Source organism: Equus caballus, chromosome 8 (assembly GCF_041296265.1).
Source record: "Equus caballus isolate H_3958 breed thoroughbred chromosome 8, TB-T2T, whole genome shotgun sequence".
In the NCBI taxonomy this organism is placed as follows: Eukaryota; Metazoa; Chordata; class Mammalia; order Perissodactyla; family Equidae; genus Equus; species Equus caballus.
This window is the reverse complement of record NC_091691.1, coordinates 24,356,081-24,376,495: the sequence shown is the minus strand read 5'-3', so window position 1 is coordinate 24,376,495 and position 20,415 is coordinate 24,356,081. Positions and strand designations below refer to the sequence as shown.

The following is a 20,415-nucleotide window of genomic DNA, read 5'->3' as shown; positions in this document are numbered from 1 at the left end:
TTGCAAGAGGACCGGAAAAAAATATAATAAATTGCATGCAAAAGGAAGCAAGCAGCTTACTCCTCCAGTCCCTTGTGAGGCTCAGAGTCTCAGACACTTAAGTGGGGAGGTAGTAGCGGGGAAAGGCGTGTGGGGGGGCTGAGTGGGCTCGGGGTTCGCCCGGAATCTGGGGGGCTGCGGGGCCGGGCTCTGGGCGGTGGAGGGAGGAGGCAGGGGATGCGGGGAGTGGTGGGGGAGTCTCCTTAGGAAGTGAGTGTGCGCGCGCGCTTGTGGGGAGATGAGGCAGCTGCTGGTGCGTTTTGGGGTCTCCGATGGGAGCTTTGTGGCGGGCTGTCTGCCTCTCTCCCTCTCAAGCCCCGAACCCCCCCACCCCTCCTTCTTCCTGCACTGGCGGGCGGTCGGCGGGGGCGGCTGGGGTCTCAGCCCTTCCATTTCAGCTTTCCAGCTTCCCTGGTAGCTCGGGGGCGGCTCCAGTCTTAGAAATGCCGCCGGCCCCGGGTTCCGGCTTCCCGGCTCTGCCGCCGCTGCCGCCTGGGCTGCTGTTAGCGCCGAGCCCGGGCGCTGCGGCGGCTCCTCCCGGGGCCTACAAATGCCCCGCCAGCCCGTGCGCGGAGCCCCCTTCGCGGGTTACATAACCAGGCTCCCGGCCGAGTAGGCAAAACTCAACACCTCTTCGGGGTGGGGGGCAAGGGAGAGCCCCCAGACGTCCCTTCCATGGCCTCCAAAGATGTAGGAGAGGAGTGCCCTGTATAGGGCGCAGCCGGATCCTGGAGGTGCGGGCCCCTCTCGTTATCTTGATTTTCAGCATCTTTGGCATTTGCGCAAAGTTGGTCGGGTCGCAATGGTGGGGTGCAGGGGGCGCGCGGCTCCTGCACCTGTTCGAACTGGGCCCAGGGTGAGAGGCGACCCCCAGTTCCCCCAGTAATGTCCGGGGGTCTCTGGTTTGGGTCCTCGCAGCGCCCGATTGACCGCCAGAGATACGACGAGAACGAGGACTTGTCGGACGTGGAGGAAATCGTCAGCGTCCGCGGCTTCAGCCTGGAGGAGAAGCTGCGCAGCCAGCTGTACCAGGGGGACTTCGTGCACGCCATGGAGGGCAAAGGTGAGGCGCCCCCTCCTCGGGCCGCCCTCCGTGCCGCGGGCCAAGCGCACGTGGGGAGGGAGCTGCCGGTGGCTGGGTTCGTATTTCGCGCCCGCGTCCCCCATTCCAGGGGATCCGGTGACGAAACGAGGCCGAGCACTGGGGGGGTGGGGTGGGGTGGCGAGGGAGGAGGGCAGGCGGGAACCGGGGCCGGCCGTGGGCCTAGGCCGGGTCCGCGCCCACCACCAGCCTCAGGGTGGGCAGAGCCAGGGGGCAGGGGGACAGAGGGACCTGAGGACAGACGAGCGGATGGAGGGAGGGCGGGTGCGGCGCATTCTACCCCACCCGGAGCCGGCCCAGCTCCTTGCGCTGCGAGAGGTGCGGTCACCTGGCCGGAGAGGCGCTGGGCGCCCCTGGGGCATTGAGGTGAGGGTCCCCCCAGGCCCGAAGCTTCCCAAAACCCCATGCCATTTTGGGCCCTGCCAGTTAGGAACTGGCGCTGGGGACGCCCCGAGCCACTGAGTGATGCCTCCTCAGGCCTGGGGTCTCCTGAACCCCATCACCTCGTGGGCTCGGCCGGATTGGGGCAGGGGCTGGATGAGCTCCCAGTTGTTGGCCGGAGCCTCTACTTAAGCCTGAGGCCTCAGCCGGGCAGCCCTGACAGTTCGAAGCCGGGACTGTGGGTGGGGTATTGTCCTCCTTAGGCTTAAGGCTGAGATCCCTGTCCCCTGGCAGTTTGAAGACTTGGGACCCTCCCCCTGGGAAACAGAGTCTCTTCCCAGGCCTGAGACCTTGCGAGTTCTTTTCCTCTTGTGGGCCCTGCCACTTTAGAGCAGAAGTTGGGGAAGCCTCTTGGGTTTTGGGGTGCCACCCCAGCCTGATACCTTCGGGATCTGAATTTCTCCCTGACCTTGGTACTAGGAAGGTGTCTGGGAGTATCGTCCAGGTGACGCTCTGGCTTGGGTCTGAGGCCTCTAGAAGTGCCGCGAGGCCCTGGTACGCCTGTGGGCTTGGAATTTAGAAGATGCTCCTGCCCACCTAGGCATCTCCCTGGGCCGTCCTGGGGTTTGTAAATTCATTTTTTTCCTTTCAGATATTCGAGTTTGCTTTATATTACTCTTTTTTCCATTTTGTTTATCCGCCATCCCCTTGGGAAAACCCTTCCATCCCTCAGTGAGCTGACAACAGGGACTCCCGCCTCCAGGTTCCGGTTGAGTGGTGGGGGCTGTGGAGTTGCCCTAGAAGAGACGGTCCTGGCTTTGCATTTTTGAAGTTTCTCTTTTGTGCCCATTGCTTCCTGGGGCGCTGGGCTTCCGTGCTAGGGGGTAGTTGTGGGGGGAGGGAAGAAGAAATTTCTTCTAGCCTGCCAGGTCTTAAGAGCATTGCACACAGAGGCGGACAGTCCAGGGGGCTACTGCATTTGAATTTCCTTAGCGTAAATGAGGTTTTAATTCCTCTCCTTTCTTCCCCCCTTTTACACAGAGCCCATGAGAAAACAATATGCAAACTTTTCCTAGTCATTTGTGAGGAATTCTCTGCCCAGGATCTCAGAGCAGTTTCTCAGGCTCATTTGAGGAAGTTGAGGCTCACCCAGGGGGTGGGCTTTGGGTGTGTGTGTGTGTGGGGGGGTGCGGTTCCAGCAAGGGAGATTCCTTAAATCTGCGGTCTGGGCTCCTTTCAGGAGGGCCCTAGGGTTTTGGTAGTTAATTCAGATCTGGCCCCAAACCTCGAGGGAGGAGCTGAGAAACAGAAGGAGCCCTTAGCCTGGATTCAAAATAGAAGCTTCTTAAACTTCTCTGCCTTTAAATCCTTAGGCATCCCCATTCACTGTGAGCCCCTGGGGATCTGAGCTGCTGAGGTCAGGGCTTTCCCCGGCTCTGGTTTTGTTCTCTCCCTCTCCTCTGAGCTGAGTTGTGTTGGCCTCCCCCCCGCCCAGCTGCCCTGGTGCCCTGTTTCCCCGGGGCAGGGGCTTCGGCGGCCTGGGATCTCTTCTATCTCCCTTCCGACCGGCCAGGGAGGGCTTGTGCCCTTGCGGATTGCTTCAGTTACCTGAGGATTTCAGGCTGTGCAGAATTATCTCAGCCTCCCTCACCTCTGTATTTATAGGGATATGGTTGGGTCAGATCCCCTGCTTTTGAAACTCAAGGAGGATAGAAACTAAGGCCTCCTTCATGCTCTAGAGCTTTCAGTAAGGATTTTGGGGTCAACACTAGAGAAGCCCCAGACAGAAAACCACACTGAATTTTCTTGGGGTCTCACTCTGCCCTCCTTGCACAGCCCTCACCTGGGAGCACCCCTCTCGGTTATCCAGTTGAAGCAAGTATTGCGATGGCTGCAGCAAAATTTCACTATTAAGACAACAAAGCTGTGCCCAGTTCCCTAGTTATTTTGGCACCAAATACACAGTTTCCAGGGAAACCGGCTTTTCCCCCCTCCTCTTCACTATGCAGGATATTACAATAAGATCTTCCCTGATGCTCTACTACAATGAGAGCCCTCCTCCCAGCCTCCTCTCTGGGGCTTCAGATCCTCCCAGGTGGCATTCTTCAATTTTGCAGTCCCTTTACTTTCTGAGCTCAGCCTGGGATGCGTTTCTCTGTCTGTTCCCCTTTCCCAGCCATAGCTGGGGCTCTTTCTGTGTGGGGCTCTTTCATGAGTCTCCCTCCCCAGCCCTCGCCGGCCTTGGGCTGTTCATTGACAAGTTCTGACCCGTGGGGCATGCAGAGAATGACTGAGTAGGCAGAGGAGCTGATAGTTGGCATGGCTTCTCTTGGGCTTTGCCTGATCCATTTCCCTGTCATTTTTCAGGGAGCTTTTGCCCTAGGGCTGGTGCCTGTGTCTAGTATAACCCTTGCCCCCTCTTCCATCATTTTTCTTCTCCTAACCAATTGATGGTGGTTCATTTGCTCCTTCATGACTTAACCAACTTGTTTTAATTCCAACATCCAAACAGATTTCAACTATGAGTACGTGCAGAGAGAAGCTCTCAGGGTTCCTCTGATATTTCGAGAAAAGGATGGACTAGGAATTAAGTAAGTTGCTGAAACTAATCGCTTCTTTCCCTGTCTCCCTCCCTAACGTGTTTTATAGCTTGGGGTGGATTTCCTCCACCCTTTTTTCCACCTTTCATGGCTGAGAAGGATCTTTATTATCTGGGGATAGTATTTCCTTGTTCAAGCCTTGACAAAGGGGAAAAACGCTCCAAAGATTGGTCTTTTTCAGAGAATTTGGGCAGAGAGGACATAAGGTAGTTAAACAGTGTTGACTTTTTTCCCTGACCTGCCCCAGTTATGTGCAGTGACTTCCTAAAGAGAATTGTGCCCCTCTCCCCAAATCAGGAGACTGAGGCAGGGCCTGAGCTGCAAGGGGATTGGCCAGCCTCTAAGCTCAGGCTCTCCCTTTGTGGGAAATTGGTCCTTTTCTGTGGAGGGTGCATTTCCTAGGCTGTTCCGCCCAGGTCTCCCCTTTGTCTGCCTGCCCTGGCACCTGCCTCGCCACTGTGTCTTGTTCCCTTTACATTCTCCTGGGGATCTGTGAGGACTCCAGGTCGGGGAGAGATCCGGGAGGCAGGCTGGAAGAACAGGTTTCCACCCCTTGGGCAGGGGTGGGGAGGAGGCTGAGGGTGTCATCCCCGCCTGCCTCCCTCTCCAGCATCTACTGCCAGACTCGCTCAAGAATCTCATTCCTACTAGTGGAAATGAAGCCTTTGGCATCATTGTTAATTAATGGTAAATGTCACCACAGTCATAGCCAGTGTTACCACGTCTCTGGAATTGGTATGATGTGCGTCTTTTTGTCCCTCTGAACCTAAAGGGATCCCTCCCACTTTTCATACAACTCCTTATGGAGAGTATTTTCTAGAAGAAGAGACACAGAGAAGGCCACTCACCCTAAAAGAAAGCAGGGTTTGAATGCCCAGCTCTGGCACTTACCCTTGACACCACACCTCCGTCTTCCCCGGAAAAGTGCAGTGGATGGTGGATGTCCCATCCTCTTTCCTGCAGCAGTGCTGAGTTCAGGTGTTGGGGAGAGTGAGGGGGTTTGGTTTGCCTCCTGAGCTGAGGAAGGGGCTCAGTGGTTTGGAGGTGACCCTCCTTTGAAGCACCAACTGGTCTACCACCCTCCCTCAGGGTTATCTCATTTTGGGTTCCCAAACTGAGAGCAAGGGATCCCTCTTGGAAAAATGGCCTCCTCCTGCCCCCCGAGTTAGGCCTAACTCTGTTGTTTCTGGCTTCTCACCAAATGTCTGTGCTCCACTTTTTCCAGGATGCCTGACCCTGATTTCACGGTCCGAGATGTCAAACTCCTAGTGGGTAAGTTGCTTGCCGTGTGCGCGCCTCAGAAATGCTGAAGTAGGGAGGAGGAGAAGGGGAAGGAGGCCATCGCCACCTGCCTAGTTAGATTTTTAACGGCCTCTGAAAAGAAAGTCCCTATGGGAGGAGGCAGGAGCAGGTGTGAGCTGCAACCGTCTCATTCTAGAGAAGAGGTCAGATCGCAAAGTCCCGAGAAGCTGTATTGGAGGGTACTTGCCAGTGCAGTTTTATGAGGCCGATTTGGACCCCAGCGTCCAGTTTGGGTGTCAGCAACGCAATCTTAGATCTCTCCTTCAAGTTTGTTTGTGGGTTGCTGTGTAAACACTGCGTGCTTTGTGACCCCTAAAAGACTTTCAGACATTCTTCCTGCTTCCTCAGGGTTCTAGACAGGTCTAGGGCGGGGCTTGCCTCTGAGTGCCCAGCAAATGTTTGTTAACTCCCTGAGCACCTGCAGAGTGTGGCTGAGCCCTGTGTGCTCCGGACTCCTGACCAGATAGCAGGCGGCCTTTCAGATCTCACAGAAAGTTGTTCAGTAAATTCGTTCTTTCCACAAGTGTTGCTCAAGTAGCTCCTACATGGCAGGCAAGTTCAGAGCTGTGAACATGACAGGCAAGACTCCTGCCCTCTTGGTGGGAGCGATGGATAACAAAGAAGTAGAGTTTTTTGGGTTTTTTTTAAGATTTTATTTTTTTCTTTTTTCTCCCCAAATCCCCCCGGTACATCCCACATGCCACAACTAGAAGGACCCACAACTAAAATATACAACTATGTACTGGGGGGATTTGGGGAGAAAAAGCAGAAAAAAAAAAGATGATTGGCAAGTTGTTAGCTCAGGTGCCAATCTTTAAAAAGAAAAGCAGTATCTTCTCAGAGGATAAGGGCTATGAGGAAATAAAGCAGGGTAATGGGATGGAGCTGTATTTTGATGGGGTGGCCAGGGAAGGCCTTGGGGTCCGCTGTGGGAAAGAACATTCCGGATTGAGGGATGAGTCAGGTCAAAGCGCAGAGGTAGGGGAGGAAGGGAAGGAGCGAGGGAGAAAGTAGTAGGAGACGAGAGAGGTCCCAGAGCCAGGCCTTGTAGGCCCTGGTCGGGAGTTTGGGTTTGACTCCTAGTTCGATGGGAAGCCACTGCGGAGTTTTAAAGTGGGGTGAGGGGGGGGTTGCTGTGTTATTTTCCTGGGGGCGTTTTCCAATTTTATTGAGAAATAATTGACGTACATCACTGTGTAAGTTTAAGGCGTTTAAGTATGACAGTTTGATTTACATATACTATAAAACGATTAAAACATTTTTTCATTTGAGATAAAATTCACGTACCATAAAATTCACCATTTAACCATTTTAGAGTGTACAATTCAGTGGTTTTTAGTATATGCAAAATGTTGTGCAACTGCCATCACCGTCTAATTTCAGAACATTTCCATCACCCCCGATGTAAACCCCGTACCTCCCAATTCTCTCTCTCCATCCCCTGGCAACCACTGATCTGCTTTGTACCTCTGTGGGTTTGTCTATTCTGGACATTTCGTATAAGTGGAATCACATAATATCTGGTCCTGTGTATCTGGCTTCTTTCCATTAGCCTAATGTTTTCGAGGTTCATCTGTGTTGTAGCGTGTGTAAGTACTTCATTCATTTTTATGAATGAATAGTATCCTGTTGTATGAATAGACTATATTTTGTTCATCCATTCTTCAGTTGGTGGACATTTTGATTGTTTCTACTTCGTAGCTATTAAGAATAATGCTGCTGTAACTATTCACGTACAAGTTTTTGTGTGGACATCCATTTTCATTTCTTTTCGGTATGTACCTAAGTGTGGAAATCCTGGGTCATAGAGTAACTATATTTAACCTCCTGAAGAACTCCCGGATTGCTTTCCAAAGCAGCTGTGCCATTTTACATTCCCATTAGCAGTGTATGAAGGTTCCAATTTCTCACATCCTCACCAACACTAGTTATTGTCTGTCTTTTTGATGATATCCATCCTAGTGGGTGTGAAGTGGTGTGATCTGATTTATGTATTATAAAAGCTGACCCTGGTGGCTGTGTGGAGGATGAAGGCAGCTGTCTAGTGGGTGTGTTGGATGCTCCAGCCTGAATAATTGACCCAAAAGTGTGTTAACTCAGAAGGGAGGACCAATTGGCTATGTTATAGATAGAAGAATCTCAGCTAATTGGCAAGGGCTTGCTCAGGAGATAGATTTTTTTTTTAAAGCTGGATTCTGGAAATGCTGAAGGAAGTGAATGTCAGAGAAGAAGGGGGCCAACTTCCAGCAGTGGGCAGAAGCTGGGACGATGGACCCCATAAATCAAGTCTCGGCACAGCCGACTCGGTCTGGTGGCTCAAGCCAGCCCCAGCCTTTGCTGTTGAACAAGCTTAATTTGAGGCCCAACTCTGCTACTTGACTCAGTGATTTTGGGCAAACTACTTAACCTACCCAAGCCTCAGTTTCCTCCTCTACAAGATGGACCCAATAGCAGAAATCAGCCTCAAAGAAGGATTCCATAAGAGAATGAATGAATGCTTAACATTACGCTTGATGACGGGTGCTTGATAACTGCTCCCCATTATTATTTATTATAATGGCAGAACGTGGATCTGATGAGATTCTCTTATGAGCAAGGATTTAAGCCAGATTCTCAAATCTGGGGTTCAGGCCACATCACAATCTTAATAATGTTGCTCTTGGCCCTTTTGAGGAGTTTTTAAGCCCTTTGCAGTTTTATTATGCTCTGGTTGTGCCCAGGCTGCCTCTTTTTTCCTTGAGCCTCATTCTTCTCATTGTGGAAGCAAGAGGGTCCAATCGGATGGTCCCAACATCCCGACATCCTTGCCAGTTCTTGAAAAGTCTGGGATGGCAAAGAAAGTGGCAATTGTAATACCTGCACCCCATGTCTCTTGGCATTTCTGTGATGATCAAATCGATGGAGGAAATATTAAAACTCTTTGTAAAAATATATTAAAAAGAAAAGGCGGGGGCCGGCCGCATGCCTGAGTGGTTAAGTTCTCCGCTCTGCTTCGGAGGCCCAGGATTTTGCCGGTTCAGATCCTGGGAGCGGCCTGGCACCGTTCCTCAAGCCATGCTGAGGTGGCGTCCCATGTAGCACACCTAGAAGGACCCACAACTAAAAATATACAACTGTGTACTGGTGGGCTTTGGGGAGAAGAAAGAAATAAAATATTAAAAAAAAAAAAAAGCTTTGTAAAAGTATAGCATGTTCTGACATGGTGAGTGATGCCTGCCTGTAATTGCAGTTAGTGTGGGGTGTTATTACAGCCATTTTAGTCTCAGAGTGCACACGGGCTTCCAGAGAGCAGTAATAGGACGTGTTTGTCATAGTGACCTAAGTGACAAATGTTACTCAAGCTGGCCTAAGCAAAGCAGAATTCATTGGCTTACGTAATAGGCTCTGGGTGTCACTTCCAGCCACATCCAGATCTAGGTGCTCCAAGAAGATCTCAAGAAGTCGACTCCTACTTTTCCTTTCTGCCTCCCTCTTTTGCTTCCTTTTTCTGGTTCCTTCTCAGGCCAGCTTCTCCCCATGTGGTGCCGAAGGTTGAGAGCCAGCAGCTCCAGGCATCCATCCTACAGGCTCAGGGTCCTCCTTCCCAACTCCCAATAATTCCATCAGCTGTCTCTGGATTGTCTCTGATAGTCTTAGCACACCCCCACCCCAGGAGCTGGTGACTGGCGTCTGCCCGGCAGAACCACGTGGCCTCAGCATAGGGAAGGAGTGATCCTCCAGTGTTGCTGGGCGGCATAAATATGCCCCTACCATAAATGGGAGTTCTGCTTTGAAGGGCAGTGTATGGGGGAGGCTGGACCAACTCTCCCACTTGGTGTGGGATCTCAGCCTCTGTCTTCCAGCCTCTTTCCCCCTCCCCAGGCCCTGTATCTTGGGAGGCACCTGTTTCAGAGGGGGACTGGTGCACGGCCAGCTATTTAGTCTACAGCTTGGGGCTACCGACTCTTCTCTAAGTCCTAAAATTGAGCTTTTTCTCTGCCCACTGGGAAGACAGGCACCCAGCCTCTGTTCCTAGCTCCCCGCATTTTAGAAAAAGGCACTTTCCATTTCTCTAATGCTGGACACTTAAAATAACTTTTTATTGAAGTATAATATACATATAGGAAAGTGCACATATAGTTAGCATACTGCTCGATTAACTTTAACAAATTGAACACACCAGGGTAACTGACACCCAAGGATCAGCCCCTCTTGTCCACTTACTATTCATGTCCAGTTAATACCCTCCACTGTCATCCCGGTTTCTCATAGCATGGGTGAATTTTCCTGTTTTCACACTTTATGTCAGTGGAATCATACAAGGTGTCTTCTTTTGGTTTTGGCTTCTTTTGCTGACCTTTTGTGTTTATGAGTTTCGTCCGTACTGTTGTGTGTGGTTGTAGATTATTTATTCTCATTGCTATATGAGATACTTCACAATTTATTTATTCATTCTGCTATTAATGGGCACTTGAATAGCTGCCATTTTAAGGCTATATGTATAGTGCTGTTATGAACATTCTAGAACATGACTTTTGGTGAACAGATGGCTGCATTTCTGTTGAGCATATACTTAAGAGCAGAATTGCTTGGGTCATAGAATTTGTGTGTATGTCCAGTTTTAGTGGATACTGTAAAGTAATTGTCCAGAGCCTTTGTTCTGGTTCTGATTGCTCTGCATCCTCACCATGACTTGATGTTTTCATCCTTTTCATTTCAGCCATGCTCCCATGCCAGTGGCGGTATGGTTGTATATCATTGTGGTTTTAGTTTGCATTTCTCTAATAACTAGTGAAATTAAGCTCCATTTCATATGTTTGTCTGCTGTTTGGATGTCTTCTTTTGTGAAATATCTGATCAAGTCTTTTCTCCATATGAGGAATAACTCTCCCCACGGCGCTGAAGTCTGGTTTCTGCCGTGAATCAGGGGGCTGCATTTCGGTGGGTCAGTTTCTGGGTGCTCTACTCTGTGTGCATCCCGAGGCCACCTTTCAACAGGATCTCTATCCCAGACAGTTCACTTAAGAGACTGGGACATTTTCGCATCTGTGGGTTGGGAGTTGGGGGGATAGGGAGACTGCAGAAGAGGTAATTCTAGTTACCTCTGAAGATGCTTTAAACCCTCGGAGGAAACGCGTCCATAAAGTGCCGGTCCCCACTCGCTCTCCGTACTTATGTTGCTGAGGGTTGGGATGGCCCATGGCTGTGGGGTCTTACACATGATCTCTTCGTTGTATTTCTCTCTAATGAGGATACCCAAACCAACGGATACTTTCTTTGTCCCTTTTCTTGAAAAATCCTCAGGACAAATCACCTCATTCAGTATTCGTTTATTCATCCAATTATAGTAATAATTACCTGTGTTTTACTGTGTGTTTATCATTTTGTCCTCACCAATAATCATATAAATTGTTATTGTTCACTTTTCCAGATGAGGGATCTGAGGGTCAGAGGGAAAAAGCCATACAGCTAGTGGGCAGTGGAGCCAGGACCTGAAGCCAGCTCCGGGTGTCTCCAAAGCTTTAGCTTTATGCCTTTCTACCCTAACCCTAACCCTAATCCTCACCTGAACCCAAACCTGAACCCGAGCCCTGACCATCCTCTGTTCATTCTTCATTCACACGTTTACTGGGTGTTGGGTTGTGTCTGGCTCTGTGCGAGGTGCTGGGGCTGAGGAGACTCATAAAACGTGGGCCCTGCCCTTGACGGGCCGTGTTTAGGGAGAAGACTTAAATTCTCACTCCTTAGAAATCAAAGATGGCTGACTTGTCCCTAGACCTTTTTTAAAGTTGATTTAAAATCATAGGCTTTTAAAATTTTAAACTCTGGAAGAGTTCTTAGAACTCTTCTAGTCTTGCTTTCCCATTTCACAGGTGGGAAAAACTGAGGCCTGGAGAGAGGTGACTTGCTAGTAGACAGCACATCAGATTCAAATATAGGTTTGAATTTCAGCGATTGGGAGATGATGCTTGTAACAGAACCCCAGGGGAAAAGTAGACCTGTCGGGGGAGGGGCGGTAGATGAGTTCAGTTCCGGCCACGTTGAATTTGAGCTCAGAAGAGAAGTCCAGTTGGACAGGCGCGGGGGCAGCCACCTGGCAGGACAGATGGAAATGCATGGAGGGGAAGGTGCCTGAAGTCAGGAGAGCTGACGATCATGAGCCCCCAAGCGAGGAGGGTTTCAGAGGGGTTCTGTTATGTTCTCAGGTGTGTCTTCTCTTCAAGATGAACACCCACCTCTGTGATTTGTTCTGTTTCTCTTTTCCTGGAAAGCTAGTGCTCTGAAATAAAAATCTTGATAGTGCTGGGGCCTAGGGGACTATACTTGCTTCTTCCCATTGTTTGCCTAATAGGAATCGTTCTCCCGTGGGGGAGCTCCTTAGAATAGAAATAATAGCATTAGCTGCTGTTTACTGAGATCTTATTATAAGCCAGGGACCTCATCTATATTATTTCATGTGATCCACATAAAGCCCTATTTATCACTATCCCCGTTTTATAGATGTTAAAACTGAGGCTCAGTGACTTGTCCACAGTCCAATAGCTAGTGCGTGAAAGAGCTGAGATTTATGCCTGTATCCGTCCGACCGTAGAGCCATTCTCCCAACTTCTGCACGGAACTGGGGCTGGCTCTCGGCATCTCCTAATCAGAAAGCTTTGTTGATGTTGGCTTGGGTGTCTTTTTGGATTTTCTTGTCTGATTGAGTTTAGCCCTGATTTGTGAGTCTGGGTTTGTATCTTATGCCCATCTCTCCATGAGGGTCAGGGTCATGAGCCCAGGGTGCAGAGGACCCTGGATCTGTCCTGGCAAGAGTTGTTAAGGTGCCAAGGTGAGAAGCCAGAAGATATTCGTGTTCAAGGAAAACCTGGGGACCCTTGCAAGCATCTTCTTATTTCGCAGTGAGGAAACCGAGGCCCAGATCTTGGAAGAGATTGGGTCCAAGTCGTGCAGTGACTCTCAGCCCTGGGCCCTCTCTTTGCTACACCTTGCACCTCCACTTTGAGTCCGTGGCCTCAATAGGACCCCTGCTTCTAAGTTTACAAAGTGCTTTCAATAATTCACTAGGCGGGTCCTATTAGCTCAACTTTACAGATGAGGAAACTGAGTCCTGGAGAGGTTCGGGGACAGACCCGAGGCCTCACTGCTAGGAAATAGCGGGGCGGGATTTGAACCGTGGCCAACACTCTCACTGAGAAACACTGTCTCTGTGAGGTGGATGAGGAGCTACTCCCAAGGAGCAGAATAATAAACCAGTCCCGAAACTTGAGGATGATAGACAAGGCTCCAGAGTGATGATGAGGGGGCAGTTGTGTGCACTCTCTGGAGAGCAGGCTCAGGGGCAGTTTGGGGTCAGTGGCCATGTGTGCTTTCTAGTAGCCTTCAAGGTGACTTTCAGTGGCCTCCTCCTGGCTGGAGCCCATGGCTCTTGGAGCTGACTGATGGAGCCTTCAAAGCAAGGGCCATGGGGCCGTGGATTAATTTCTGCTGCTGGAATTTGTTGGATGTGCGTAGCCTGTGAGCCCAGAGAACCAATGAGACTGGAGGGAGGGGAGGAGGGAGGGGAGCGAGGAGGGGAGGAGGGTTGAGCTGACGGCCTAGTTGGGAACGCCCGGCACCGCTCCCATGTGGAAGATTTCTCCTGTAACCCAGTGACTTCAAGAGCCCGAGAGTTCCAGTGCTGTAGATCCCTGGCAGGTTCCAAGGAGCAGCTTGTTCTGTCACCTGCTCCAGGTGTGGCTGCTCCCCAAAGCTTGGAAGGCCACATTCCATTCTTAGCGCTGATCTGTCCCTTCTGTCCCGTGGGGCACCTGCCTCCTCTGGTGCTGAGCTTCCTGCTTGGAGACTGGCCACTTGTGCCCCGCTCCCCTTGGCCACCAGTAGCAGATCAGACTGGGAACCTGAGAAGATGGAGCACCGATTCTTAATCTCCCAGCTCAAACGGAAAGGGACTGGCAGACCCCAAGTGTCCCCAGTGACCCTCAGGCGAGCCTCTCGGTCTCTTCCTCCTTCTGCTTCCCTCTAGTTCACGTTTAGGGGGTCTGATCTGAGTATTTAAGAACTAGGCTGAAAATCAGTGTGTCGACCCTGAAAGAGGACCTACAACTGACCTAACGCAGTGGTTTTCGAAAGGAAATCCCAGGAATCCGGGTCTGAATTCTGAGCGCCCCCCTTCCCCCTTCAGCCTGAGCTGCTTGTTTTTATTTATGCATTTGGCTCTTGTCAAAGCCTCTGTTTGATGAAAGAGTTCTGTGGCAACGATAAAAAGTATAAAGGTCAGCTTCTTCCTGTCTTTCCACACGAGGTAGCTCAAGTCTAGAGCAGGGTCAGTCAGGGTGGCCGGGACTCGAGCTCAGTCCATGGCTCTTGGCAGTGTCCCGGCGGCCCTTCGGGCCCCCACTGCTCATTCTCTGGCCTCCTGTGGGTCATCGCTGACTGAGGAACCAGTCGGGCACCCGTGCCTCCAGTGTGGTTCTTCAAGTGAGAAGAATAGAGCCCAGAGGGGGGCTGTGGTTTCAGGGTTAAAATCGAGGTGCCTGAGAAGTCCACATACGGGAAGAAGGAGTTCCCTTTCCCTTTCTGTCTGATTGCGACAGCACCTTAGTTTGTATTTAGAACCTCATGCTTCTGTCCAAGCCTCAGACCTGCTCAGTGGCTTGTGGCTAAATGTGTTGCAGACCCTACCATGTGGCAGATACCATGTTAGGCTCTCTTACATTAATGGGCCCCCTTTACAAATAAGGACTCTCTAAGTCTCGAAAGGGTAGATGAGTCCCCTGAAGCGACTTAGCTAGTAACAGGGCTGGGATTTATGAAAATACTTTTTATTGGAGAGAATTTTAAAAAGTAACAAGAGTAGACAAAGTATAATGAACTCCCATGCACTCCTCACCCAGCCCCAACACCCATCAATCTGTGGTCTGGCCCCTTCCATGCCCCATCCGCTTCTTCCTCTCCCGCAATATTTGAAGCATATCCAGACATCATACCATTTTATTCACAAAGTTTTCAGTATATAGTTCCAAATGAGAAGGGATTTTGCTTTTTTTTGCTGAGGAAGATTCACCCTGAGCTACCATCTGTGCCACTCTCCCTCCACTTTGTATGTGGGTTGTGGCCACAGCATGGCTGACGAGTGGAGTAGGTCTGTGCCTGGGATCCGAACCTGCAAACCCTGGGCTGCTGAAGCAGCGTGCTCGTAACTCAACCACTATGCCACGGGGCTGGCCCTGGGAAGGGATTTTTAAAAACATAATTACAGTAGCATTATCATACTTTATTTTTTAAAGACTATAATTCCTTAAAATTAGTAAATACTCAATTCATTCTTCAAATTTCCAGTTGTTTCATGTATATCATAAATATTACATTCTTTCTTTTTTTTTTTGACAGTCATATGAATCAGAATGTAAATATGGTCCTTGTGTTGGGACTGGCTGAGATGCCTTTTAAGTCTCTTACAATCTCTGGCTTCTCCCTCCATTTCCCTCCAATCTGAAGATTTGGGTTGTTTGATCTGTAGAGTTTTCCATTTTCTGGATTTTGCCAATGGCATTTCCTGGGAGTAGTTTAATTTCTTCCTCTGTCCTCTGTAGTTCCTGTAAATTGCTAGTTGGATGTAGACACTTGATCAGAATTAGGGTCTCTCTCAAGACACAAAAATGCACACATTCATTCATTTGTTCATTCATTTTTTCTGGCAAGACTAACTTCGTAGATGGTGTTCTGTGTTTCTGTCAGAAGGCACGTAATGTCAGAGCATCTCTCTCTCTGATGTTAGCAACCGTTGATCTTTGATGTCTAGCTCCGTTAGTTTATTAAGGGTTGCAAAGTGGTGATGGTCTAATTCTGTCATTCCTTTGTCGTTTAGTGACTGGGTTACATCTATGGAGAGAAAATTCCCCTCATCTGCTGTTTGGTTTAGAGCTGGTCCTTATCTCGGATGGGCTAGACTCCTAAGCCACAGTGGTCACTTCTACCAGTGTCCTTCTGCCTCCCTAGGCAGTATGCTATTGTTTATGCATTTCTCACTGTCACCTGGGGGCCAGAACCCAGCAGGACTGAGTTTTCTGGTTACTGGTACATTTGTGTTTCCCTGGGGGTTTATGGAGCCCAGGCACCTAGGAGACCTGACTTCTCTTCCACCTCCCTCCACTCTCACTCCCACCCCTCCCACAGACTGTGGCTTCCAGGACACCTGGGGAGCTGGATAGAGCTCCCTGCACACCAAATAAGCTATTCTTAGAACTAAGTGCCCTAGCCTTCCGCTCCTAATACAGCCACTCGGCCTCTCCCACCCTTGGGCCTCTTCCCTGCATGCTCCCCTCCCCCACATCGGCTCCAGCTGCTCCTCACTGCTCTAACCACCCGAGTCCTGACTTCCCTTTTCATCTGTGGGCGGAGCAGTCTGAGGTGGGGTCAGCTGGGGACCTGCAACTGACTAAGAGCAGAGGGAAGTGAGGGTGCATAGGGAGCCCTGGGCATTGTGATGGAGGGCGGGGGCTGGAAGTCTGGTTAGTGCTCAAAAAAGTGAAAATAGACCTTTCCTTCTGCGATCAGTGACGGTTGTCCCAGGGCTGGGGTTCCTGACTGCTCAGGACTTCCAGATATTTTCCGGGTTGGGGGAATCATCTTCCTTGGTGGGGAGCTTACACATAACCACCTCCCGGTCATTTCTTCAGGTTAACTGTCATTTGTATGTGAAGTCACATGTCACCTGCTGCACAGGACATAAAAGTGAATAGCATCCAACATTTGTTTATTCATTCCACAAGTATTTACTGAGATCCCGCTATGTGCCAGGCCCTCCATTCTAGATACTCAGGATAGAATAGTGGGCAAGACAGACAAGTCTCCTGCCCTTGCAGCATTTACGGAGTAGTAGGGGAGAAAGACAAGAAACAAGTAGACAAAGAAATCTAGTATTTAGGATGAAATGATATGATGTCATCGAGGATGACATTTTCTCTTTGTGAAGCCACTAGGCAAATTACCCAGGTTATTTATACAGAGTGTCTGTCCTGTGACAGCTTGTACTAGCGCCGTGGGGGAGGCCAGGGGCCTTCCCTGCTTCAGATCTGACATTTATGGAGCCATGTATCTAGGTTCACCCAGTAATTCTCTCGTTGGCCCTTGTGTTTTTTCCTCAGGCTGCTATAACAAAGTACCACAAACCGAGAGGCTTAAAACCACAGTAGTTTATTCTCTCACGGTTCTGGAGGCCGAAAGTCTGAACTCCAGGTGTTGGCAGGGCCGAGCTCTCTCTGAAGGCTCTAGAGAGGATCCTGCCTTGCCTCTTGCAGCTTCTGCCGGTTGCTGGCTTCCTTGGCGTTCCTTGGCTTGTAGATGCAGCGCTCCAGTCTTTGCTTCCGTCTCTACACGGATGTGTTCCCTCTGGTGTTTCTGTCCAAATTTCTCTTGTTTTATAAGGACACCAGTCCTTGGCTAAGGGCCCACCCTAATCCAATCTGACCTTGTTTTTAGCTTGATCTCATCTGCAAAGACCCTATTTCCGAATAAGGTCACATTCACAGGTATCAGGGGTTAAGACTTGAACATATGTTTTTGGGGAACACAATTCAACCTACAACAGCCCTCGAGACAAGTGGGTACTAAAGTCTGTTAGCAGGATAGAGGGGACTGGGATCAGGCCGGGTGAGGAGAGAGCCAACTTAGGTCATGCTTTCTGTGTCTCCAGCATTTTATAGGGGTCATCTCGGTTAATCCCACAACTTTTTTTTTTTTCTGCTTTATCTCCCCAAATCCCCCTGGTACATAGTTGTATATCTTAGTTGCAGCTCCTTCTAGTTGTGGCATGTGGGACGTTGCCTCAACACAGCCTGATGAGCGGTGCCATGTCCACGCCCGGATCCGAACCTGCGAAACCCTGGGCCACTGCAGTGGAGCACGCGAACTTAACCACTCGGCCACAGGGCCAGCCCCCCACAACGTTTTTTTTAAATTTAATTTTAAATTTTTACTTACCTATTTTAAAAATTACTATTGAAATTTTTCCCCATACTAGTTTTATTTTTTTTAATACCTTGACATATGCGAAGTAAATAACATTTTCAGAGTGTTAAGGTATAATTTTGCAAATTACTACATCCTAGTAACTAAATGATACTGTTAAACTAAATTATTTTAAAGCTGTGTCTCTTTTTCACAAAACATGATTTGTCATTTATTCTTGCATTTACCAAATGATAATGAATCTCAGATGCTTTTTATTTTGTCTACATTTGGACTAAGAATGAAAATGATAATTTATAGGGGGCCGGCCCAGTGGCCAAGTGGTTAAGTTCGCGCTCTCCGCTGCGGCGGCCCAGGGTTTCGCTGGTTCGGATCCTGGGCGCGGACATGGCACCGCTCGTCAGGCCACGTTGAGGCGGTGTCCCGTATGCCACAAGTGGAAGGACCTGCAACTAGGATATACAACCATGTACCAGGGGGGATTTGGGGGGATAAAGCAGAAAAAAAAAAAAAAGACTGGCCACAGTTGTTAGCTCAGGTGACAATCTTTAAAAAAAAAAAAGAAAATGATAATTTATAGATCAATATATTTATACAAGTGAGTGGGAGATATATGTGTGTGTGTGTGTATATACACACATGGGATTAAGTGAGCTTACAAGTGTTGCATCAGCTGTCTTACAAAGGCAAGTATCTTGATATATACAAGGTATATACGTGTTTGAAAACACACTTGTGCCCAAATTTTAATCACAATTACATGTGCCTATATATATGTCCTGCAAGGAAGGTGTTATGTGTCTTAAAAATATCAGTGATTTTTACACTGCTGTGTACTAACCATGAATAACTGAATAGATGACATCTAATTTCTTTTAAAGAGCTTTTCTTTTCTTTTTTTTTTTTTAAAGATTTTGTTTTTCTTTTTTCTCCCCAAAGCCCCCTGATACGTAGTTGTGTATTTTTAGTTGTGGGTCCTTCTAGTTGTGGCATGTGGGACGCCGCCTCAGTATGGCTTCATGAACAGCGCCATGTCTGTGCCCAGGATCCGAACCGGCGAAACCCTGGGCTGCTGCAGTGGAGCGCGCGAACTTAACCACTTGGCCGTGGGGCTGGCCCCTAAAGAGCTTTTCTAAATGTACATATATATATTATATACATATCTATATTAATGCTTGCTTATATGATATATTTATATACACATTTGTTACATGCATTATATGTGTATCACATATGTCTGTCATATATGCTAATAAAAATGGATAAATATACTCCTTTAAGAAGACTTTTTAGAATTAGATTTGCCATTTTTTTGGGAAATCTTTTAATTATCGTCTTCTTTGATTTGGGTTGTATATAAGTTGGCATCAAACATGATACCAACTTTATAGAATAACATTGAGATGATGACCTGCCATTTTGGGGTCGTCAGAATTGTATGCTTATTGCCCATTAGTTCTGTTGTGCAAGTTGAGAATCAGGTTGGTGAGTCAGAGTTGTTCTGAAAGAGAAGGGGCTTATCCAGTCTTGTTTGAGATGGGCAAGGAGGGGAAGCTGTGGCTTGTATACAGATCTTTAACTTCTCTACGCTGAGAGGTGGGGCACATTTGGTGCCCTTAATTAAAGGTCTTTCATTTGCCTCCAGAATTAACTGTCTGAATGTTTTAAAAAAATTTTAGTTAAATTTTTTTTTCATAGCTTTTTTTTGAGATAGGTGGTTTTAGTTCCAGGTTTCAGATGAGAACACTGGGATAGCTGGCCTAAAGATCTTATGCTGTGAAGACTGGAATCTGAAACATGAGTCCTTGGATCCATCTTTTTTGGGGGGGATGTATGTGAAATATATTATATGTGCCAAGAAGTTTAAAGAAAGATTATAGGGGCTTGTCTGGTGGCATAGTGGTTAGGTTCGTGCGCTCTGCTTCTGTGGCCTGGGGCATGCCAGTTTGGGTCCCAGGCAAGGACCTATGCATCACTTATCAAGCCATGTTGTGGCAGGTATCCCACATATAAAATAGAGGAAGATGGGTGTAGATGTTAGCTCAGAGCCAATCTTCTTCAGCAAAAAGAGGATGATTGGCAGCAGATGTTAGCTCAGGACTAATCTTCCTAAAAAAAAAACCCAAAAGACAAAAAACAAACAAACAAAAAGATTATAAAATGAACACCTGCCACCCAGGTTAGGAAGTATTGCAATTCCTTAGAAGCTCCAGTGTGACCCTCCCACCTCCAGGGTGACCATTGTCTTGTATTGTTTCCTGGGGTGGCCATAATGGAGTATCACAAACTACGTGGCTTAAAGCCACAGAAATTTAGTCTCAGTTTCAGAGGTCAGAAATCCGTAATCAAGCTGTTGGCAGCATCAGTTCCTTCTGGAGGCCCTGAGGGAGAATCCTTCCTTGCCTCCTCCAGCTTTTGGTATTCCTTGGCCAGTAGACGCATCACTGCAATCTCTGCATCTCTGCCTCTGTCTACACGTAACCTTCTTTTTTTTTTTTGAGGAAGATTAGCCCTGAGCTAACTATTGCCAATCCTCCTCTTTTTGCTGAGGAATATTGGCCCTGAGCTAACACCCGTGCCCATCTTCCTCTACTTTATATGTGGGATGCCTACCACAGCATGGTTTGCCGAGAGGTGCCATGTCCACACCTGGGATCCGAACCAGTGAACCCCTGGCTGCCGAAGCGGAACGTGTGAACTTAACCGCTGCACCACTGGGCTAGCCCCACGTTACCTTCTTTTAAGGACACTTGTCATTGGATTTAGGGCCCACCCTAAGTCCAGGATGATCTCGTCTCAAGATCCTTACCTTAATTACCTCTGCAAAGACACTTTTTCCCAATAAGATCCTATTCCTAGGTTCTAGGAAGATAACTCTTTTTGGGGGGCCACCCATACTTGGGCTGAAAGAGTCTGTGGCCCAAGTGCCTGAGCTGTGAGGAGAGGAGACTCACACGCAAGAAACAGGTAAAAGAAGAGAGCGAGAAGTGGAAGAAATGAAGTTCTTGTTCCAGCAGAGTGGAGGAAGTAGATGAGATTTAA

The 20,415-nt window shown here is 48.7% G+C and overlaps 1 protein-coding gene across 8 annotated transcripts in view; it reads left to right on the top strand.

Annotated features, from left to right (window-relative positions):
- Window positions 1-20,415, top strand: part of KDM2B (lysine demethylase 2B) — a 118,105-nt gene that overhangs the window by 590 nt on the left and 97,100 nt on the right. For 2 of the 8 annotated variants that reach the window (XM_023647189.2, XM_070220233.1), the window contains exons 2-4: window positions 958-1,102; window positions 4,035-4,113; window positions 5,348-5,394. In XM_023647189.2, the coding sequence (XP_023502957.1) occupies window positions 958-1,102; window positions 4,035-4,113; window positions 5,348-5,394 (271 nt within the window). Of the gene's footprint in view, window positions 1-150; window positions 293-533; window positions 774-957; window positions 1,103-1,246; window positions 1,508-4,034; window positions 4,114-5,347; window positions 5,395-20,415 lie in introns of those variants that run through there. The other 6 variants (XM_023647191.2, XM_070220234.1, XM_070220235.1 and 3 more) reach the window with 6 other exon arrangements.